The sequence below is a fragment of the Lachancea lanzarotensis genome, scaffold LALA0S09 (genome assembly GCF_000938715.1).
Source record: "Lachancea lanzarotensis genome assembly LALA0, scaffold LALA0S09, whole genome shotgun sequence".
Taxonomy (NCBI): Eukaryota; Fungi; Ascomycota; class Saccharomycetes; order Saccharomycetales; family Saccharomycetaceae; genus Lachancea; species Lachancea lanzarotensis.
The window spans coordinates 259,871-282,363 of NW_019212887.1; the positions used below are offsets into that span (position 1 = coordinate 259,871).

At 44.1% G+C, this 22,493-nt stretch overlaps 9 protein-coding genes and 1 non-coding gene across 10 annotated transcripts; 4 read left to right on the plus strand and 6 right to left on the minus strand.

Moving 5' to 3' along the window:
• Positions 1-269: 269 nt before the first annotated feature.
• On the plus strand, positions 270-1,648 carry ECM33 (LALA0S09e02938g1_1; the record flags this gene model as incomplete). The annotated part of the gene is made up of 2 exons (XM_022770705.1): positions 270-330; positions 432-1,648. The coding sequence occupies 2 exons, from the start codon at positions 270-272 to the stop codon at positions 1,646-1,648; spliced, it is 1,278 nt and encodes a 425-aa protein (XP_022630019.1).
• Positions 1,649-2,355: 707 nt separating this feature from the next.
• LALA0_S09e02960g (LALA0S09e02960g1_1) lies at positions 2,356-2,949 on the minus strand (the record flags this gene model as incomplete). The annotated part of the gene is made up of 1 exon (XM_022770706.1): positions 2,356-2,949. One exon carries the CDS (start codon positions 2,947-2,949, stop codon positions 2,356-2,358), a length of 594 nt encoding a protein of 197 aa, XP_022630020.1.
• Positions 2,950-3,467: 518 nt separating this feature from the next.
• Positions 3,468-6,389, minus strand: RPG1 (LALA0S09e02982g1_1; the record flags this gene model as incomplete). The annotated part of the gene is made up of 1 exon (XM_022770707.1): positions 3,468-6,389. One exon carries the CDS (start codon positions 6,387-6,389, stop codon positions 3,468-3,470), a length of 2,922 nt encoding a protein of 973 aa, XP_022630021.1.
• A 232-nt stretch (positions 6,390-6,621) lies between these two features.
• SEC18 (LALA0S09e03004g1_1) lies at positions 6,622-8,913 on the minus strand (the record flags this gene model as incomplete). Its single annotated transcript, XM_022770708.1, has 1 exon — positions 6,622-8,913. One exon carries the CDS (start codon positions 8,911-8,913, stop codon positions 6,622-6,624), a length of 2,292 nt encoding a protein of 763 aa, XP_022630022.1.
• A 326-nt stretch (positions 8,914-9,239) lies between these two features.
• EMC10 (LALA0S09e03026g1_1) lies at positions 9,240-9,889 on the minus strand (the record flags this gene model as incomplete). Its single annotated transcript, XM_022770709.1, has 2 exons — positions 9,240-9,578; positions 9,650-9,889. 2 exons carry the CDS (start codon positions 9,887-9,889, stop codon positions 9,240-9,242), a joined length of 579 nt encoding a protein of 192 aa, XP_022630023.1.
• A 240-nt stretch (positions 9,890-10,129) lies between these two features.
• On the plus strand, positions 10,130-11,677 carry YOS9 (LALA0S09e03048g1_1; the record flags this gene model as incomplete). Its single annotated transcript, XM_022770711.1, has 1 exon — positions 10,130-11,677. The coding sequence occupies one exon, from the start codon at positions 10,130-10,132 to the stop codon at positions 11,675-11,677; it is 1,548 nt and encodes a 515-aa protein (XP_022630024.1).
• An 85-nt stretch (positions 11,678-11,762) lies between these two features.
• Positions 11,763-15,665, minus strand: SPT7 (LALA0S09e03070g1_1; the record flags this gene model as incomplete). Its single annotated transcript, XM_022770712.1, has 1 exon — positions 11,763-15,665. One exon carries the CDS (start codon positions 15,663-15,665, stop codon positions 11,763-11,765), a length of 3,903 nt encoding a protein of 1,300 aa, XP_022630025.1.
• A 673-nt stretch (positions 15,666-16,338) lies between these two features.
• On the plus strand, positions 16,339-16,410 carry LALA0_S09e03092r. Its single transcript has one exon. It is a non-coding gene; the product is annotated as a tRNA-Arg (tRNA).
• Positions 16,411-16,842: 432 nt separating this feature from the next.
• Positions 16,843-17,643, minus strand: LALA0_S09e03114g (LALA0S09e03114g1_1; the record flags this gene model as incomplete). Its single annotated transcript, XM_022770713.1, has 2 exons — positions 16,843-17,242; positions 17,600-17,643. 2 exons carry the CDS (start codon positions 17,641-17,643, stop codon positions 16,843-16,845), a joined length of 444 nt encoding a protein of 147 aa, XP_022630026.1.
• Positions 17,644-19,375: 1,732 nt separating this feature from the next.
• MAK21 (LALA0S09e03136g1_1) lies at positions 19,376-22,486 on the plus strand (the record flags this gene model as incomplete). Its single annotated transcript, XM_022770714.1, has 1 exon — positions 19,376-22,486. The coding sequence occupies one exon, from the start codon at positions 19,376-19,378 to the stop codon at positions 22,484-22,486; it is 3,111 nt and encodes a 1,036-aa protein (XP_022630027.1).
• Positions 22,487-22,493: the final 7 nt, after the last annotated feature.

Here is a 22,493-nt window from a genome sequence, read left to right on the forward strand (position 1 = left end):
AACTGCCAATTTCGTCTTATTTCGATCCAATTGTAAACACCAATCGCAAGCCACGGCGCCCGAAAATTTTTTTTCGCTCCGAGCCGAACGGGTATTTAAAGATGCGAAATGAACTGATATCCTCGATCCACAAAACTAAACCCCACAGAAGCCTAGCGAAGCGTATAAATTTGAAGGTAATTTCGAACCTAGCGGTCCTTTTTCCTCTTATATCACTCTAGCTCTCGCCCTTCCAGCATTCAAATTCCTACTTGGTACATTCACTCGCTATGCAATTAAGCTCAGCTCTCGTCTCTGGTGCACTATTGAGTGCATCAGCTATGGCAGCCAGTATGTCACGTGACAATTTTTTTGTGATGGGACACCCAGACACCACCGCCAATATTGGTAAAAAACAACCACTCTTACTAACTCTAACTTGTTTCTTTAAGACTCCACTTCCAGCGTTCCATCTTCGTGTTCCATCAAGACTGGCGCCTCCGTCACTGCCCAAGCCGACTTGGACCAGTATGCCGGGTGCCAAACGTTGGTCGGTGACCTAACCATCAGCGGACAATCGCTTACCGGTTCCGCTGCCCTTGCTAACGTGCAAGAGATCGACGGGTCGCTCTCCGTGAACAACGCCACCAAGTTGCAATCGTTCTCCGCTGACAAGCTCAGCAAGATTTCAGGATCGCTAGAGATGAAATACTTGACTTTGCTCGAGTCTGCGTCGTTTGGTGCCTTGCAAGAAGTCGACTCCATCGAGTTTTTGACTTTGCCAGCTATCAGCTCTATTTCCACTAACTTGAAGACCGTCAACCAACTGCTCGTGTCTGACACCAACTTGGAATCTATCGACGGTTTCAACAACCTTGAAAAAGTGAGCGTGTTCAACGTTAACAACAACAGAGGTTTGTCTCAAATCAACTCCCAATTGCAATCCGTTGCCGAGGCTTTGCAAGTCGGTTACAACGGTAACGACGCTAACGTCAAATTCGATAGCTTGTTGTGGGCCAACAACATCACCGTGAGCAACGTCAGCTCCATTTCTCTTGGAAAGTTGCAATCCGTCAACGCTTCTTTGGGATTCATTGAAAACTCTATCGAGGGTCTAAACCTATCTACTTTGGGCTCCGTCGGTGGTTCTTTGAGTATTATCGGTAACGACGATTTGACCGATGCCGACTTCTCCAACTTGACCGAGATTGGTGGTGCTTTGCTAATTGCCAACAACACCAAATTGGCTCAAATTGATGGTTTCAGCAACTTGAAGACTGTTGGTTCCGCTTTGAACGTTATCGGTAACTTTTCCGATTTGGACTTGAGCTCTTTGAAGTCTGTCAAGGGTGGTAGTGACGTCGAAACCAAATCTTCCAACTACACCTGTGACGCTTTGAAGAAGTTGCAGAAGAACGGTGGTATCCAGGGTGATGCTTTCGTTTGCAAGAACGGTGCTACTTCTACCTCTATCAAGTTGTCGTCTACTTCCGGCTCCGGTTCTTCTACTGCTTCTGACAGCAGTGCCTCTGGTTCTTCCGGTAGCTCTTCTGCTACTGCTACCAAGTCTTCCAGCTCTTCCAAATCCAAGGGTGCTGCTGCTGGTCAAGTTGTTCCTGCCTCCTCTTTCATGGGTGCAGTTGCTGCTGTTGCCGTTGCCCTATTGTAAACATAAAGACAATGAATGATACAACTCGGTATAACCGAAAAAGAGCATCGATCAAGACCAATAAACAAACCTTCCGAGAAAGAATAAAAGTTACTACAATAAAAAAGAAACATTCTACCGTTCTTCTCTAGTACTCAATGCATGTTTCACAGCTCAGCATCACCATCATGAGTTAAAATTTGAAACACCCGCAGTGATCATTCAGCTGGTTTTGAACTGTACTTAATTTTTTTTTCCCCTCTATCCATTTCAACGTTATTGTTCAACCGTTCCAAACAAGAACGGTATATTCTTTCAGTTTCTCATGACAATTCTGGAGCCAAAATTTGTGCTCCATGCAACCAACCACCTTACAACCACGGATTTACATCTTTCATTAGCAGCGAGATTCGCGGCCTGGTGCTTTCTAAACAATTTAAGCGTGGAGGAATTGTTGAATCTTGTGTTGTAAGGATTTCCATTTTTAATAAATTTCTAGTTAATTAACTTTTTAAACCGTTTGTGTGATAAAACTGAAGTGAGATATGAACTAGTTCGATCGCTTACATCGCGATCCAAGTTCGTATTTTCTCGAGACGAGTTGACTGACGTCTTGTTATTTCGTCTTTCGTAGGGTTCTGGCCAGAACATTGAATCAAGTTCACGAAAAATATATTATTCCAGCCCATTAATTATAGGTCTGAGAGATCACGAGACCATATCTAACTCTATAAATCTTTACAAGCTGTGCCCAAGAAGTCCAGTAAGATAGCCACGATCTTCTCCAAAGCTGTCAGCCAGGCCAACAATTGTTTGTGGACTTTTTCTTGGTCTGCTCCCAATTTTGCAAAAAAATCTTTTCTGTAGGGACAAGCTTTCATGGCAAGCTTGAAAACCGGTCTTATAAGCATACCATGGTATTTGGTCAAAGTTTTGCTGTAAGCGTCTGTAAAAGTCTTGGTCAATTCCAATTCGGGATGGTCCACGGTCTCACGTAACGCCTGCGCCGTGAATTGCAACCCTCTGTTCAACCACAACAATCCTTCAGATGCACTTTTATGGCCCGAACCACGCTCGTTTTGGACCAAATCTTGTAGAGTGGCCGATTCCGTTGTAGCAGCGGTGTATCTCTTGCGAATTTTGGTAATGTTTCCCGTCAAATCCTTTTGCACCACTGTGAAAGCCGAATTACCCAAAAGATCGAACAACTTCACGAGCGATTCAGATGCTTCCAAAAAAGCTGTCGTGTCGATCTTTTTGGAAGCGTCGTCCACAGGGACGTCTTCGAAAGAAGCTTTCATTTCATCGAAAAAGGTGCTCATTGTGGTGAAGTAGGTGTAGTAAGCTTTGGGAAGTTCTTGAAGCGCTTGGCCAGTTAACGCTGCTTCTGCTGCTATTGTTGTTCTTTGAGAATATGGTAAATATACGAGTGTAATGTGAAGTTTAGAAATTTGGTGATTTTCTTCTGGGGATTAGAGGCGCATTAAATCACGTGATAAAATGTAACATTCACGTTTTGAAGAGATCACGTGCTTAGTCGCTATTAACGTTTCAAAAGATTATGTAATTACATCACATGGTTTTCGTATATAGTGCTCTTTATTATGTAAGAAACAAAGTGGGCGGTAATTGAAAGCATGTGACCAAATCGTCGTCAACTGCTGGCAATTATGAATGTCCAAAAAGGCCTCCTACCAAACCTTTATGCTCCGGATTTCCGAATCAGCGCTTTTCTTATTTAATCACTTAATTTCCTGGATTGTCTGTGACAAGTTCTATACTTTAGTCTTTTTCTTTTATTTTACATTCACTATGTAGTATGCTCCCGCACCCAGAGTTTTCATCTCTGAGCTCTCTTCAATCTCATCTTCTCTGCGAACGATAACTCTTTGCCCTCGACTGGAGGCTGGCTAGACGCAGGTGCAATTGGCGCTGGTGCTCTGGCAATTGGTGCTGGTGCTGGTGCTGGTGCTGGTGTCCTAGCAGCAGGAGCATCCTCAGGCACAGGGACACCCTGTCTTCTCAACCTCATCTTCTCGGCAAATGATAGAGATGCAGTTGACGCGGCGGCCTCTGGAGCCGGTGCTGCTGCACCAGCGTTCTTGGTTTGGAGTTGTCTCTCAATGGCTTCTTCTCTTTCTCTTTGCTTGGCGTACAATTCGTCCTTCTCTTTGTTTATCCGGGCACGTTCTTCGCGCTCCTTCTCGATACGCTCAGCATCTTCCTTGACTTTGAGTTCCGCTGCTCTCTCAGCAACCAATTCGTCGTAACGCTGTTTGCGGACCTTTTCAATACGGGCCTTCTTGGCAGCTTCGAACTTGGCAGCTTTCTCAACACGCGCCTTCTCAAGTTCCTCACCTCTCGTGGACAAAAGATCAGTCTTGAACTTTTGATAGTCGGCATTGATTTTCTGTAGACGTTCGTGAAGCTTAACGTTCTCTACATGCTCCTTCTTTGCAGCATCTGTGAGCTTGGACTTCATCTTTTCGTAGTTCTCCAAATCTCTAGATTCTTGGTTACCTGCGTCCTTTTCCAATGCAGGTAATTCGACCTTTCTTAGGGCTCTTTCGGTGTGGTCGATTCTCTTGAACGCATAATTCATGCGCTCTTCCAAATCCTTCTTATCCTTCGAAAGTTGTTCGATCGTCATTCTTCTCACGTCCTCGGCTGTTAAAGTCTTGGCTTCCTTGAGGTCAATATGAATAATGCCCTTTGCATTGACTTCTTCAATCAATTTGATCATTTCAGCTTCTCTGACCAAAGCCTTTTCACGCTCCAACTTTTCTTCCGCACGACGCTTCATTTCACTTTCCATTCTGGTGTCTGCAGCAGCCTTTTCTTCAGCCATACGTCTCAAACGTTCTTCAGTGGCCTGCTCGGCAGTGAGATGTCTACCAGATTCAGCCTTCTTTCTTTCTTCAACCTGCTTAGCTCTTTCCTCTGCAGCCTTACGCTCACGACCAATAGTATCGTTGGACTGTTGAATCAAGTTCTCACGAGCAACCTTGACCTTGAACATATAAGAACCATTAGCAAAGCCCTCAACATCCTTTAGAAGCTTTGCAAGATCACTCAAGTGAGCTCTGATAGCAGCGTTACGAGTGACCACGGGTTCACGCTCATTGTCTGCTTCATTGTCGCCTTCGTTTTCTTCACCCTCTAGAGTGCTGGCATTTTCTTCCAACTCTTCTTGATCATCTTCTTCCGCGGCAGGAGTGGCGCCAGTACTGGAAACGGCAGTCAAAGCCTCAAATGGGTCTTTAGTGAATGAGACGGTACCGGTTTCGTGGTCGATGGTGAAAGTGACATAATCTTCCATAGCAGCCTGCATCAAAAACTTTTCGATTTGCAGCTTCGTCAGTTCGAATGGACCAGGCAATGTAGTCAAAGAAACCAATTCGTCAAATTGAATAGACTCGTAAGACTCAGAAATGCCGATAAACAATTTCTTCATGATGACATCTCTCAATGGTGTGACGTAAGAAGAAAAGTAGGACTTACTTTCCAGAGATGGCAACAATCTGGTCAATTCGTCCTTCACAGTGTTGATGTCAAACTTTTCGCCTAGAAGGGAGTAGAGCTGCTTGACTTCTTCCTCAACCTCAGAGAAGACGGACTCTTCAGTAGCGGCAAGTATCAATTGCTGTCTAGTTGGTTTTGACTCCAAACTCAACAAGTTGCACAAACGAATCAATGGGTCGTATCCGACCACAGGCAGATCGTCAGCTGGAATTGCCAAACTGGAAAGCAGGAAGGTTGAGGAGTAGTGCTGGAAGTCAGCTTTCGTGGCCTTGGGGTTGCTCAAATACAGCTTGTAAAATTTCTCCCACGCAGCAGCATTGAGAAGATAGTTTCCAGACACGAAAAAGATCTTAGCCAAATTCTCGTAATAGTTGGCCAACACTGGAGGCTTGGGGGCACGTTTGGAGATAGCCATCAAATGGTGAACGTCCTCGATCGATCTGAAGGCCTCATGCCACAATTCCAGCTTGACTGAAACGTTGACCTGTTGGAAACGCTGTTCTAGATATCTTTGCAGGGTGCTGGCATCAGACAGGTCCACGGTGTAGTTGTTGTTGTTGTTGTATCTCTGCTGGTACCCGGATGGCTTGTGTTGGTAGTTGGCAGAGTCCAAATGTTGACGCAACATTTCGGCCAATCTCTTGAATTCGTTTTTACGATTGTATTTCAAGCAAAAATTCATAGTTCTGTTGACAACACCGGAGTACGTTAATTCCAACTGCGAGTTGTTTCTGACCAAATCCAAAACGGCACGGTACGACTCCCAGGTGAATCTGAGCCACGAAATGATTGCTTCGTCATTGAAACCGGCAACCGATTGTTCTTCTTCAGCTGCAGAAATGAGCAAGTTTTCTGGCGTTACGCCACCTTCCAAATCTTCGTCTGCTTCGTTCTGTTCCAGTTCGTCGGCCTTGGCCTGTTCTTCAGCCATCTTGGCTTCGATCAAGTCGATAAACTTACGTGATACAGCACCCACCGAGTTCAAACCCTCGGGTGTCACTTGCATATTTTTCTTGTACTGATGCAAACCATCCTTGATGATCTTACCTCTCTTCAAGTTCACACCAAGTTCCAAAAACTTGAACACAATTGGCTCCAAAGACTGAGGCTCCGCAAACCGGATTCTTCTCATCGACAGATATGAATACAGCGACTGCAAAGCAGCGAGCGGTTCACCCACAGTGATCAGCTCTTCGGCTCTTTTCAGAGCATTCTCTGGGCGCAACGCTGGAGGGGCCATGGTTGCGTAATAAGCTCGATAGGTAGTCTAAACTAGAGTTTAAATTTCGATAATAGTGGTGTAGATGGCTAGCTGCTCAGTTAAAATTTTCAGACTTTCTTGAAGAGACACTTTTCAATATAGCTACCCACGAATATTGAAATCAAAAAAGCCGGAAAACAAACTGGCGTTCGAAATTCTGGTGAGGTATATTTTCTTATAAAATTGAACTATGGAAGATGTATGATGCGATTTAAACGGACTGTGCCATCAATTCTATGATTTCGCTTTCGGGGTCATCATCGAACCTTGCGGTCTCAATATTTGTAAGAGCTTTCTTGACACCCACGTTGAACTGTATGTTGAGCCTTGCGAGCTCGTTGATGACTTTGACCCTCCCAGCATCGTCCAAAAATTCCGATTCTATCATGACGTTGTTGAACTCGTCTAGGTTGGTGATGTTGGGAACGGCAATCTCATTGTCAAAACAGCTTAGCACGTCCATCTGCTGAAGAACAGAATACGCAGACGTGGTGGATATGATTAGCAGTCTGCGGTCGCTGGGTGGCTTCCGCTTCAAGTAGACTTTCAAAGTTTGCAAAATGTTGTTCGAGAAACGGGCGCCAATCGGGACCCAATCTACGAGCGTCTCCAGAGAGTCAACAACAAGAATATTCAAACGCGACTTGTAGGCGTCCCTAAACGTGTTGTCAATGTACGCTATTTTAGCGCTTTCAGACATGCCAACCATTTCATCTGCAGAAATCAATCGAATGAAAGGAAATTCAGACCTAAGGGCGATGGCAGCAGAAAGAGCGGTCTTCCCCGAACCAGCCGGGCCGTGCACCAGCAGAGATACCAGTCTGGATTTGTCACTATCCCGAACTTGACGAACGTATCTCGCACCGTTTTTCAAAATCTCATCAACCCTTGGCGAATACCGGAAAACACCACCTTCAACGCACGTTTTCAAGTCCTCCTCGTTTATACCAAACGCAGGAGTCACATCTTCTAGCGCACTCAAAAATTCTTGCATCGTGACCTTCATTGCTGCAATCTCTTTAGGATTGAGCTTCGTATTGCCCTTCCCGATATTCACAGTCTTGTTAATGGCGAATGAACTTGCACTCTTGACCAACCCTTCGATTTCAGCACCGGAAAAGTTCTTTGTTAATGCCGCGAGCTGCTTCAAGTCCACATCTGGAGCCATCATGTTGTTTTCCCGCATTTTCTTGGTCTGAATTTCTAAAATTTGCAGTCTTCCTTGCTCGTCCGGCAATTGAATCTCGACCTGTACTTCAAAACGCCCAGGACGCAGTAATGCCGAGTCAATCAGATCGCGACGATTCGTCATACCAATGACGAGAATGTTATTTAGTTGATCAACACCGTCCATCTTGGCCAGCAGCTGGTTGACAACGTTGTCGCCGACTCCTGTTCCATCACCACGAGATCCTCTTTGCTTGAAGACAGAGTCCAGCTCATCAAAAATAATGATATGCAGCGACGACTCCTCACCTTTGGCTTTGTATTCGGCTTCAGCATCTTTAAACAAATTACGGATATTCTCTTCCGAGGACCCCACATATTTGCTAAGAATTTCAGGCCCATTGACGATCTTTGGCTCTCTTGCATTGAGCATAGTTCCGATTTTTCTCGCAATCAGCGTTTTACCAGTACCTGGAGGTCCGTGAAGTAACAGTCCTTTGACATGCGAGATACCGAGCTTCTCTATGACAGAAGGTGGGAAAATTCTACTGGCAAATGCCCGCCTGAAAATTTTGGTGAATTCTTTATCAAGACCACCAACTCCCAAATCTTCAAATTTGAAGTCGGGCCTTATGACTGCATCGGATCTAGGTCTGAGTGAGTTACTAGACTTCAAATTCACCAGACCGTCTCTTCCCTTGTAAAAGTTGATCTGTGTTTGCTTTATCAGTATGCCTTTAGTCTGGATATTGGACGAGACCGGGGTCACCATCTCAACATCGCCCAGGTCGATTGTTTGAATACTCTTGACCTTGAGATCGAAGATATGGCCCTTGAACTCGAAGATAAGACACTGTGTAGGGGACAGGATTTGCGATTCGAAATTTTTCAAAAATTGTTTTGCAAGGTCATCCTGGTCAAATTGAGTATCCACAGCTTTGCCTCTGGACCGGAAATTGATCTCCACGTCGAGAGTTCCCAAATATGGCTGTTTTCCACTGTACTTGAAAAGATCGAATGGCTTGACCTGGACAGATTGGTTCAGTGACCATCCACCCCAAGTTCTCTGGTTACCGTTAAGGCCAATCACACCTGGTGAGACCTCATTCGAATGCTTCGTAGTGAATACAAACAAATTATTCACCGAAACGTAGATATTTTCCGGAAAATCAGAAGCCGACACAGCTGCGACGTTCACCAGAGCGTATGCGTTGTTAGGACAGTTGGCAACGGCCAATTGACGTGGCGTCATGTCAACTCCAGTCATGTTCGGAGCTGCATTGTGAGTAGCCCTTCCAAAAGAGGGCAATTTTCCGGATAGACCTAATTTTTCCATCTTTTCTCGACTTGTGCTTATACTAGATAATTCCAGAGACAAGTGCTGGTCAAAGTAAGGGATCTTTGATGAGTTTAATGTTTGAGTTCATGTTCAACTGGATAGTTTAAATCCTTTATTACTTGTATATTATATATATATAAAAGATCTTAAAGCTTTACGTTCGAAACGACATCGAATTGAAGAACTACATCAGTCAAAGCATTCAAGCAACTGAATGCCTTGAATTGCCGAGTCTGTTTCTTCATATCAGTCTCTTCAATAAATGTTTAATCCCGAAAATAAAAAAATCTCGAGTTTTGCCTGGGTTCACTCTCTCAACCTACTTACTGCTGACCACTTCCTCCAGCGGTAGAAACAGCGTAAAGTACAAGTCCGATGAGTAAGTATTTCCAGTTTTTCTGTAAGAATGTGCGGTCATCGATTTCCACGTCTTCCTGGAAAGAGGCACTCGAAGAGCCCAACTGAGCGTTCTTTTTCTTGTCCTCGTACGTTTTCGTGACCCTGCGTAGTTTCACCGAATTCACTTCTGGTCCCTCCTGGACATTTCTAATTGTTCCTACAATCCCAGAAACGTGCGGATTTGGTTTGAGAGACAGTTTGTAAAGCAGATGCGAGTCGCTTTTTGTATCCAGAAAGAGATCGTAATGCAGTGGATACTTTAGCTGTCCACAAGGTTAGTAGAAGAAATTTGAAGAAAGATTGGTGGAAGGACACTTCCCCTTGTAACACATACCTTGATAAAAGAAAAACACGAATAGTAATTTTCCGCCATTTGTGCCCCCACACAATATGCATCCTCCTGGAGCGAGTCAATGACATCTGTAACTTCCAAAAAATTCGACTCGTTGTCATAAACCACAGTGGCTAGCGGAGAACGCTGTTCACGACCCGGTTTTTGCACAAACAGTGGGATTCTCATTTCGGTTCCGCAAACCGCTCCCAACAATATCAAAAATGCCCATAAAGTTTTCATTCTGGTCTCTAATAAAAGCAGTTTTTTGTGCACAGCTGTTCGCTTCTTGAGATCAGTCGCCAAAGGCCCTAGGAAGAGCTTCTATTCGATAGTCTCTGTAAAGTTTCACTAGTTTCCACAACTATATCAACCTTAAGTGGACATTGAAATTAACGATTATTGAATGACATATTTCACTGATCATCACACCCGTAGAAATATCGAAGTATTGGTGAGCCAAGAAACGCTGGATTGGAGCCAATGTTTGGCCTCGTCATTTCAATTGCGTTTCTGCTGCTTTCTACTACGCTTTGTCGCGAATGGGCTTTGAAATCGTATCTTTATCCTAAATACTCATTGAACTACATCGACCAGGTAGAGTTCAAAAATACAGTACTCAGCAATGACTCTATGCTCGAAATCGGGTCAATTGCTAGCATCGGCAAAAATACGAACTGTTTCAAGCCGCATCTGGGGACTGAAGAAATCTCAAAGGAAGCATTGCAGATAAATATTCAAGCCCAACAAGAGTTTGAGAAAAGTGTGCTTATCATCAATGAACAGTTATCAGGCCGACGGTTGGACCGTCGAAATAGCGATTTTCTCTACCAGTTCTACTTTGGCCAAAACGTGAGTCAATGGCTGGTTCCATCGGAAGAACTGTATAATGCAGGTATGGTGGCCTCAGCTACGACGCTTCACAATGATAGCTTGAAACTAGCTCAAGATACAGCAGGTTACTATGTTAAAGAGATTTATGGAGATGGAGAACTGTGCGAGAACACAAACATGTTCCGTACCACTGAGGTGAGATATTTGTGCGTCCCCAATGTCCCCGAACCGCGGCTTCTCGAAGCTTCTGAATTCCAGTTGTGTCGCTATGGATTGGTCGTAGCAGTGCCCGGGCTTTGTCGACTTCAGCTTTTTTCTCATGATTTTGATCAACAACAATTGCACCCTATCCTGTACTCTGAAGCCGACCAGGATGTTGCCACAGCTAAAATGGGCCATTCACTATTGAGGAGCTTTGTTTCTCATTTTCTGGGTCATAATTTTTACCACTTGCAATACCACTTGCCATATCATGCTGCCAGCCAATCTATTGCACCATCGAAGCTTTTGTTCACTGGGGAATTGGTTCTATCGAACGAGAATTCAGAGCTACATCCAACCGAAACCGTTTTTCTGGAGAAAGCGATCAAGGCATTCCAAAACATTAATGCTAAGGATCTGTTTGAGACCCCAGACGGTTCGCATTTTACAATCGGTGACTACGAGTTGAAATGGGAAAGTGAAGTTATCGACAAGAAAGGACGAACACTGTGTGTCCTGGAAATTGACATCGATGCTACCTCCAGGGCCAATGTGTCATTTTACAAACCAGATTCTATGAGTGAGCCCGTTCTCAATAACATCATACATTATTCGAAAGTGATACATGATTATCCAGCACCCTCGGAGAATCTCTCTACTACAGGAGAACTTCAAATCCCGGATAGAGCGATGTCATTCGACATCGGCAACAACATCAAGACGGACAAAAAACCTGTTTGGAAGAAGAAGGAACTAAGAAAAAAGGAAGCCGAAGACCTTAATAAGGCGTTTCTCGAAATTCGTGACTCCTTGGGTCTAGAGGTGAAATTACTGTATGCGATGGAATTAGAAGACGACAAGCCTGAAGACGATTCGCTTGTGGAGGACGAAAAAGAAATTGACAAAAGCATTGAACCAGGTCGGGAACAAATCAGGCCAACAATTGAGGAAGACGAAAAACAAGTCGACGCTGTCACAGTACATGACGAGCTTTAGTTTCCACTACTATTAATGATCATCGTAAGCATGGATCCAGACTTCACCTCAAACTAAAGATTTTAATAAACAATACACATCGAAATCACTCAGAGACTTTTGGTAAGCTCAGTGTAAAGGAATCGTGGTCACTATTCGAGCCGTTGGATTGTACACTGTTCGCCTTGGGAAGTTGTAAATCACCATTTCCAGTTTCATATTCTGTTTTGGGAGCAATCGGATCCCGAGGAGGTTCAGGAGCATAAAATGCATCAGATATAGGTTTCTTTCTGTAATTGGTGCTGATTTTTCCCGTTGGCGGTAGTCTGGGTTTTCCTGATGATTTCGATTTTGATGGCCTTTCCTCGTCTTCCTTTAAAACTTGATTCGTCATGTCTGGACCTTCTTCCGAACTTCCGTCATTGAGTTTGGCTTTTCCGACTTTGGCGTTGTGTGCATTGAAGCGAGAGAGAGCCTTTTCTAATAACGGCTGTAATGTTGGCCAGAACTCACCATTTTGTACAGAACTGACCTGAACCTCAGCGTAAGTGACATCATTGAACTCTTCAGGTTGAATCTTTTTGTCCTGCACTTTATCTTCAGAGCCTTTTCCTTGAAATTGAAAAGTCAAGAGTTGCATAGGCACGGAATTACTCAAGACCCCAAATTCACGTTCTAAACCCAAGTCTTTGAAACCAAAAAAATCCTCTCCAGTTATTTCACTCGAGAAATCCCCCGTCATGAAGCTCTGACTTTGATCTTCAAAATTCTTTTCAGAAAGGTCCTGTAGCGTTGGACGCAAGAGCTCTTTGAGAAAGTTATTGAGCTTCGACTTTATGTCTTTCAATTTGTTATGCTTTTTCACAAACTCGGCCTCCATGTATGAATAGAGATCGTCTGGTTTTTTGATGCCATTTTCCAGTAGCGACATCTGTAAAATCTCATAAGGCTTTTTGGGATTCAATGAGTTACTTTCATGATGTATCTTGATGGTGTTCACCAAATTAGAAAGGTACTCTCCGGCAATTTCAGTCAGCATTGATATCGCTACAGGCTGAGAGCTTTCGAATCCATTGGACATTGCAATTTTTGATACATTCCTATGCATCAGGCGGCGAATCAAGTGTTTGTCTTGCTGGTGATTCCGTGTCGGCAGCCTGGAAACGGGGTCCAAATCTAGGTCATCATCGATAGAGGTGAACTTGTACCTATGAGTGTCCCAAATCTGGCCATTTGGATTCGCAGAATTGCTTCTTACCTGGGAGAAGTTTTGCGGATTTTGCAGCATTCTTATTAAAGCAATTTTATGGCAGATATGCCTTACTTCCTGTATCAGGCGAATATTAGCATTTATCTTTGGGTTCAGACCTTTGCTTTTGTTTGCCAGATATGAAGTCCCTGGCAGGTTGCCCTGAGTAAGTATCGATTCGACAAGTTCGCTCTCCTCTTCATCTATCGCTTTATCATCCAGCCCTGTATACCCGATCTTAGGGACTGCATTTGCAACGTTATACTCGCTCAAAACATTAACATCATCTAGCTCAATTTCAGTAGACGCTTTCTCTACTTCATTGTCGTTGCTCATGCCTGACGACTGCTGTGCCTGCAATGATGCATTTTCCTCTTCTTCCTGCTTTATAACCGTTCCAAAACCATTCTTCATTATAGATTCCTGTTCCAACTTGCGCCTTTGTCGCTCAGCGTCCTGCTGGTCTTTGTATTCTTTGACTAGCTGGTCGAAATCTTTCATCTTGCCAGGATTCCTGAGGATGGCGGGCGCCTTCGAGTTTATGGTACCATCAGAGAATAAGTCAGCTCTCTTGATGCAAAGCTCCGCGCGAACCCTTGCTGTGGCATTTTTCCAAGTCGATAGCTCTAAGTCGTCCCTGTCATCATCCTTTTCCACTAAATACATGTTAGACTCCATGTCGCCTTCTTCGTCTTCTTCGTCATCTTCCTCAGATTCCTCTTTGGCTTCCAGAACCGCTTTTTGTGATTCGGGCTGAACTTCAATAGCGTCCAGATGTTCCGAACCATTTGCATTAACTGCCCCGTCGGGAACTTCAGTCATTACATGCTTACCACTCTGAATATTGTCACTTCTATCTTCATGCTCTTCCTGGGATACCTCTTGTGCAGTGTAAACATTTCTGCTTGTGTCCTGTGATAATGAATTATCGTCGTCATTGTCCTTACCAACATTTGAGGATTCTTCTGAATTTGGAACCTCACCTGCAGCTGTCTTGGTACCACTTTGTTCTGTACCTGCATTTGACTCGCGTTCTTCACCATCCTGTTTAATCCCACGAACATTGCCCCCCTTTCTTCCCGTTCCAGAAGCTTCTTCCTCACCTTCTTCTTCTTTATCATTCTCCTTGTCTATATCCTCTAGCTCTTTTTCAACTTCTGATCGATCTCTGATCGTGATATCTGGTATCAATGGAAGTAGCGTAAGCGACTTCTTCTGCATGGCAATTGCGTGCGTTCGCAGAAAGTGTTTTGGGTCTGAATTGTAGGTCAAACAGTTCTTCCAAATGAGCATTACATCATCCACGAACTCTTGCTTGGAACTGTACTGATATGTTTTCAGTTTTTTCAGAACTGTGTTCAGATCCATTGGCTTTTTTATGACCTGATAATAATTAGGAGCTTCTCTCTTGCTAACTTTGTTGAGAAACGCTGTTGAGTGTTCTGTGAAATTGCGAAGTTCCAAAACTACCTTTTCGCATGCATCGTACAATTCTTCTTGGCCAATCTTGTCATCTGAGGCCCATTTGGAACGATTTTTCTTGACGTCCATGACCAAGTGTCTTAATTCATAATCGGTGATGTTTAGTTTAGATTTGTTGTCCTGGATAGATGCCAACAGATGCTTGAGGGAAAGGTTAGCAGATCCAAGATTCACGGACAATGCAGGGGTGTCTGAAACTTGAGGTTTAGATTTTTTGAACTCTGATTCGGAAGAATCTTGAGCTTCCAGTTCTTCGTCGCCTGAATCACCTGTTGTGCTCCTCGATCTCTTTTTGGTCGGTTCGAGCAGCTTATCGCTTTCCTCGAGCTTTAGCCGCTTCAATAATGTCTCGCGATCGTTCTCGAAATTATGGTAGATTTTATTGAAGTTTCCAATGACAGCTTGTGTATTTGTGGTACCTAGAGCCAGCAATGTATCTCTTGATATTTCAAGCACGAGTATGTAACGTCCGTTGTCGTCGTACGATGCTCGAGATTCCTCAAACTTCGAGCTTTTTTGTGACTTGTCATTTTCAACTTGTAGATTGTCTCCATCGTAATCATCTTCATCATCGTCATCATCATAATTCATGTCTTCCTCTTCCTCTTTTCGTACCACCACAGCTTCGCTTTGACTGTTTAACGCTTCTATGGCGCTTGTATTCTCTTGCGTGGTTTCCTCTAAAGGCAGGCTTTGTAGTTTTTCATCGGAGACGAGCTGATACAGCGGATCTATGGCACTTTGCCATAACACGTATCTTACTTTTAATGCAAGGTTACCTATGAACTCTACCCCGCTCATCTGTTGCTGTAAGTTTTCCAAGTCTACCTCTGAAAATTCGGCTTCCAGCAAAAGTTCAGAGTCTTTTTGGGAAATTTCGGCATGTTCTTCGGCCTGCCGTACTAAACTTGAGTCTGTAACAGTTTTGGAGTGTTTTGGAGGCAGTGGTGAGACCCCAGATGCAACATTTTCTCTGCTCTTCTCATCATTTGCGACAGCAGATCCTGTAGCAGCAGAATCCTTAGTGGATAGACCATCAGTCATCTTTTGTTCAGCTTTTTTGACCACTTCCAGCGCAATGTTACTATTGATCAATTCTAGCCATATCCCGTTCTTACGAGAAGCATCATGAATCCCCAGCACTTTATCGAGAACTATTAGCTGTTGAGGGGTTAAATACTGGTGAAAGGTCCCATTTTCGAACAGTTTTTCCGCATATTTGAGCAGTATGCCCGGGTCGGTTTTCTGGTAGTAAACTACGGGTGTACTAGAGACCATTGGCACTTTCTTGATCCTGTTTCTGGCTATCGATGCTCTGAGCGCTGCTGAGATCACTTCTTAAATTCAATTTTCGTAATAACTGAGGTGAGTGATCAGATGACAGACGTCAGTGAAATGCTAAAAGGCCTGTGTCACTGTTGTTGAATGATAATTTGAGCTTTGGGATACTACTAATCCAATATTTCAAGAATATCAACTACTTCCAAGCTACTTGCGAATTTCGCTTTACTGGGTTTTTGACTTCGAAGTTGAAATAGTGGTGCCATTTACGGTCAAAAAATAAGTTCAAAATGCCTTATAACTATTCAAAAAAAGCTTCTTTTCAAGACCACAGATATGTTTTTACTATCATAGTAATAGTGAACAATTTTAGTCGTTTGTTGCTTGTTCGAGAGAGAAAATAAGACTGGTAAAGTATGTTTGACGTTGTGTTGACTGCAATCTAATGGTTGAAATTGTTCATAAAACAATAAAAAATTCAAACCTTGACAAACAGTCATCATTTTAAAAATTATGCCCTCAGTAACGAGGATCGATGAGCCTGAGTGTTGGGATCATTGCACTCTCTTTACCCAAGAACAATTTCTGCCGTAAAGAGATGTGCATGTAACGCCCATCTGATAAGAGTACAAGTATATATACATCAATATTTCTTTCCGTTTCAACAAAAGCTTGCGTGGCGTAATGGCAACGCGTCTGACTTCTAATCAGAAGATTGTGGGTTCGACCCCCACCGTGAGTGTTTTTAATTTTTTTGACCTGGTTGATTACTTGAAGGAATTCTTATCCTACTGTTCCAAGCACGGGACGCTTAGCTTAAACCAGCCAAACGGCAAAAATCGAGGTTCCTCGTTGTTGTCAACGGCAGTTCGACCTGGGAAATATATACATTGATACAAACATATCTATATACATATGTATAGCTTTCCATTCATTCGAAAAAAGTACTGAAACGGGAGGGTCTACAGGGTAAACTGCCACCCTTTGATTGCTTGGTAAAAAATGCTGTTGGTATCCTAATGAGCAAGAGCAAACCCGACGTTGGCGGTGCGATTGTCTACCGGGCTGCGCGGGTTGACGAGCAAGTGGGCTTTTTTGAAAGTTTATTCGCAACCCTGCGTAGTAGTCGAAGTTTTGTTATCACCTGCTTATTTCCACCGACCGGGTGGATTTCTCAAACTGCATACTTCTTAGTCCACTCCTTGGCGGTAGCCTCGTATTTGGATCTATCGGTCTTGTAGATGTGAGCGATTTCAGGCACCAAAGGATCGTCAGGGTTGGCATCTGTTAGCAACGAGCAGATCGAAAGCAGAACTTTGGAAATAGTCAACGCAGGCGACCACTGGTCCTTCAAAATGTCCAGACAGATGTTACCGTTGGCGTTGATGTTGGGGTGGTATATCTTGGTTGTGAACGAGATCTTGGGTGGTTTGAATGGGTAATCTGTTGGGAAATGTATCGACAGGAAAAAGACACCTCCGGCATAGGGAGAGTCTGGTGGTCCCATAATGGAAGCCTGCCAGTGGTACAAGTCGTCACCCACAGGTCCAGCGGAACATGAAGTGGGAGGGTCTCTGTAACGTGAAAATTTGGTTAGCATACATGCGAGTTCCTTAAATTTTTTTTTTTTCTTGAGCTTTTTTCATTCCGGGTTCATTCTGCGATTATTACTATTATTGTCGTCAAAGAGAAGCGTTTAGATCGCTTCTTGGGAAACAGGACAGAGGTTTCGTTAAACTGAAGACTTTAGAGATTCGAAGATGGTACCAGTTTCCGTGGTTCTCTCGCTCTCTCTCTCTCCCTTTATATCACGAGGCTCCCACAAAAAACACCCTGTGACAATTTCTGATCTTTTTGTTTCTGCAGCTAGCGAACCTGACAGAATGAATGCGCTGAACAAAGCCCAGTAAAAGTGACATTTTCAAACATACCTTCCCAAGTCGTTGAGTTCCTTTGTGATACGTTTCAAAGACATAATCTCTTGTTCCTTTGTAGTTAAGTTGGTGTTTCTAAACCAGGAGTTGCCACCTATACAGAGGTAGAGTGCGTAACTTTTCTCAAACCCGGTTTAGATTTCTCTCAATAAGTGGCTGGATCACTATAAACGGTAAAATAGTAGATGGCCGGGTAAAAGAGCGATACGAAAGACAACACGTGATGATTTTTCATGGGTTTGAGAATAATTGCAATATCTTAGAGAGGCATCTCTAATGGGAAGGGTTTCAGCATGGGTCTAGCGGAATACCAACAGAGAATAACATACATGGCTAGACAATGGAAGAAATTATCATTAAAAAAAGCTGCTCGAACACAGTGACACACCTCCAAATCAAACACTTCATACGACATGGGGAGAAACCCGCTCGGGTTGAACTTTACAGTCTTGATTACGTAATGCAACGGGGAAGAAGATAAACAAGGTGCGTCACTTAAGGGAAAAATGATAAAATACGGGAAGCAGAAGTTCGTATATCATGGCACAAGACTATGAGATTGAAAACCCCCAATTGAGGTGTTCAGAGCGCTTGATCTCGTAAGACTCGCAAGAAATAACGCCATGCTACACAGCCAACCAGGTCTCGCACCTCTGAGTAGCACAAACTGCGCACACAGGAGAAAATGAGAGCTGTCACGTGACGAAGTGTACTTTTTCCTCTCTTAGATCAAAGAATGCAACTGGTCTCCTACATACCGCCCTTCGCGGGATCAGTAGTATGCAGCATCATTCTCAATCGGCCCTTGCTCTTTGTTTCTCTCTCCTCTCTCCTCTTGTTTTGTATTGTCAATAACCCTCTGAATCAATATAGCTCAACTAATTGAGATTGATCCTGTCCCTTCTTCCATCAACTCACAGATCTCACACAATGCAACGCTCAAACGGCCTTTGAGAAATGCCTCGAAGGCCTGAACGGCTGAAACTGACTTTTCATGCACCTCAATTGAGTCCCGGTTTGCAGAAAGCCGCTATTTCTCGAAGATGCACGGTTCATACTTGATGACAGATTGGGAAGAGTGTAAACAAACAATGCAGAGTGACGCCACCAAGAAGGAACCCTATTTTTTTCCATTGAAAGAACTGCAAGCTTGCCTACTAGCCGGACAGGCACGACCTGCATTGTTTCAGCCTGAAACACAGGTTTCCAAAGAACCGAGATTTTCTGCGTCTTCGAACTTTGAAACAGCCGGTTTTGGAGAGTTTGTCATACCGCTAAGCGATTTGCGCTCCGCCGCACGGCAACATCAAGAATGGAAATTGCTGCAAGGCAGCAAAGGGGGCATTCATTGCAATCCCGACTTTCCTGCAGCAAACGTCTAAAATCCAATCGTGCATTGAGCGTCGAAATTATCCAAGCAAAAATAAAGGCAATAAACGGCGGGAATAAGCCTCTTGAAAGCGATGGTATTCAATGCAGTAGTTCTATGCACCTGTCAATGCCTTGAAGCTGTGTCGCTGGTGATCTAAATTAGAAAACCCATACACCTCAACTATCTCTTTTAAAGATTTAATCACGTGATTATGCTTCCTTTGCTGATCACGTTACCCATGAAAATTTTCTAAAATTTCCCGGTATACTATTCGCGATGAGCGGATGGATGAGCGATGAGATGAGATGAGCTTCAGCGTTGTGATCGACTAAAGCACATCTAAAGAAGAATAAAGCTTGAGAGCGTTCCAATACACTATACCATCTCATTCTACGCCCAATATGGATGGCAAGGGCTTGGATTTGTCAAACCTCAAACACAAGGTGGCTTCTAAAATGAAGGAAAACAAGAAGTCATCGAAATCGAGCAAAAAGGACTCTGGAAAAGATACCAAGAAATCAGACACTAGCAAATCTGTGCCTAAACAAGACTCGAAGGAGAAAATCGCCGAAAAAGAAGCCATTCGTCGCGAAGCTTTGGCGTTGGGCGCTTCCGAAAAGGATCTAACTTTGATCAGTGGGCTTTCAGATGATGACGATTTGAGTGAACAGGAATTCGAAAGCTCGAAACAGAGCAGTGATAAAAAGTTTGATGATGATTTCAAACAGTTTTTGAAGACCGCTGGTATTGATGCTGCTGTTCCTCCTCAGGATGCTGAGGAAGAAGAGAGGGAAGAAGAAGAAGAAGAAGAAGAAGAAGAAGAAGAAGAAGAAGAAGAAGAAGAAGAAGAAGAAGAAGGGAGTGATTCAGAATCGATACCGGAGCTTGTGAAAGACGCTGAGCCGCAATTGATAGAAGGACCTGAATTGTCTGATGACGAAAAATCGTCATCCGACGAGGAGGGTCCGTTTCTTAATCAAGACTCAGACGCCGAAACCGCCGAGGAAAAAAAGGAAGACAAAGACCTGATCTCACAAACCCACCTAGTGACTTCTGACAACTTGCTTGTACCTGCAGACGCTGTATGGTACGAGATTCCGCTGGACCCTCAGGCAAACCTTCAAAATGAACCTTTACCCGCGGACAAAATTGAGACACTATACCAGCGCGCAAAGCAAGCGCTTGAAGCTGACAACACTCTGTATTTCGACGAATTTACTAAAAACTCGTCGCAGCGGAAGTTTATGTCCCAAATTTTGAGCGACGGTACCCTCAACGATAAAATCTCTGCGTTGACTTTGTTGATCCAAGAGTCGCCTTTGCACAACACAAAATCTTTGGATACTCTTATCTCCTACTGTGGCAAGAAGTCCAGGAACTCCGCTTTGCAAAGTTTGAATGCTTTGAAAGATCTTCTGCTGAATGGTTTACTTCCCGACAGAAAATTAAGGTATTTCAAAAACCAGAACCTATCGATGATGCTGAACAAAAGAACACTAGCCATATTTTATTTCGAAGATTACCTGAAAACTCTTTTCTTCCAAGTGTTGCAAGTTATTGAAAGATTGTCGCACGACCCCATTATTCATGTCCGTATGCAAGTGCTTTCGCATATTTTCGATCTGTTAACTGCTAAACCCGAGCAAGAGTTCAATTTGCTAAGACTAGGGGTCAACAAACTGGGTGATATCGACAACAAAGTATCGTCGAAGACATCATTCCAACTGCTCAAACTAGAGCAGGCTCACCCAAATATGAAGTCGATTGTACTCGATGCTACTGTTGACGTGGCTTTGAGACCAAGTGCGGATTACCACACCACGTATTACTCGGTACTGACACTCAATCAGACAATCTTGAAAAGATCAGAGGATAAAATTGCCAATCAGTTAATCAAGACTTACTTTACCTTGTTTGAAAAGTTTTTGTTATCTACGGACTCTGAAAACGCGGAAGGTGGGGACCATGCTCCTAAAAACAAGCAGGCATCCTACGAAAACAAGCGGAAGAAGAACTTCAAGCGTGGTAAGAAAGGTGGCAAGTCGGTAAAGAATGACAGGACAGACAAGGAGGTTGTGGACGAGAAGAACTCGAAACTGTTCTCTGCTATTCTCACAGGCCTAAACAGAGCTCTTCCATTTTCGAATATGCCCGCTAGTGTCTACGAAGCGCATTTGGACACTTTATTCCAAATAACACACTCGTCGAACTTCAACACGGCTGTGCAGGCGTTGGTACTGATTCATCAAGTCACATTGAAAGCGGAGCTAAACAATGACAGATACTACCGTACGCTTTACGAAAGTTTACTGGACGCACGTTTAGTGACTTCATCCAAGCAGGGAATCTACATGAATTTGCTTTACAAATCGTTGAAGCATGATAAACATGTGGCGCGTGTGGAAGCGTTTGTGAAAAGAATCTTGCAAGTGTGTTCAAGTTGGCTAAATGTAGGTGCTTTAGCAGGCATGTTGTTTTTGCTCCTACAGCTGACAAAAGCAGTGCCACAGATCAAAAATCTGTTTACAAACACTCCCGCTGACGCTGAATACGCTTCAGAGGAGGAAAAGGATGCGGGAACAGACTCGTCCAAACAATTGGCATATGACAGTGGTAAGAGGGATCCGAAATATGCGAATGCGGACCATTCATCTGCATGGGAGATGCGCCATTTCTTGAACCATTTCCATCCAACAGTGCAGACGTATGCGGAGGCATTTTTAACCAACTCTGAAGATGTGACGAAACCCGATTTGGGACTTTACACTTTGGCACATTTCTTGGATCGATTTGTGTACCGTAATGCCAAGCAGAAACCCTCGACGCGTGGTTCTTCTATCATGCAACCGTTGGGCGGATCTCACACGGGATCACTGATAGTGCGAGCATCGGATACTCGTGCTACGGGACTAGATGCTGTGCCAGCAAACACGCAAGATTGGTTGGCCAAGAAGGCGGACCAGGTGAGTCCCGACGAGCGGTTTTTCCACCAGTACTTCAGCACGAAGCAGAGTGCTATTAAGCGTGCGGACAAGGAAAAGGGTGCTGGACAGAGCAACGAATTTGACGAGGGTAGCGAGCTGGATGAGGACGACGTGTGGGATGCCTTGGTGAAATCGCGGCCCGATGTTGAGGACGACAGCGACGACGACGAAGATATGATGTCGATGTCAGAGGACGACGAAGAGGAAGAGGCAGCAGAGGAAGCAGAGGAAGCAGAGGAAGCAGAGGAAGCAGACGACGACGTGTTCTACAGTTTTGCCGACGAGAGCAATGCTAATGTCAAGAAGCGGGGCCGGGACGACGACAGCGTCAGCGACGACGAAAGTGACGACGAGGCGCTGGCACAGGCTTTCCAGAGCGACAGTGAAAGCGAGAGCGAGGCCGAACAAGCAGCAGCAGCAGCAACAACCACTGCATCCGAGGACGGAGGTCCAATGTCACGCAAGAAACTCAAAGCGTTGCCAGTGTTCGCATCTATGGACGACTATGCTAGTTATCTCAGCGACTAGAGGGAAC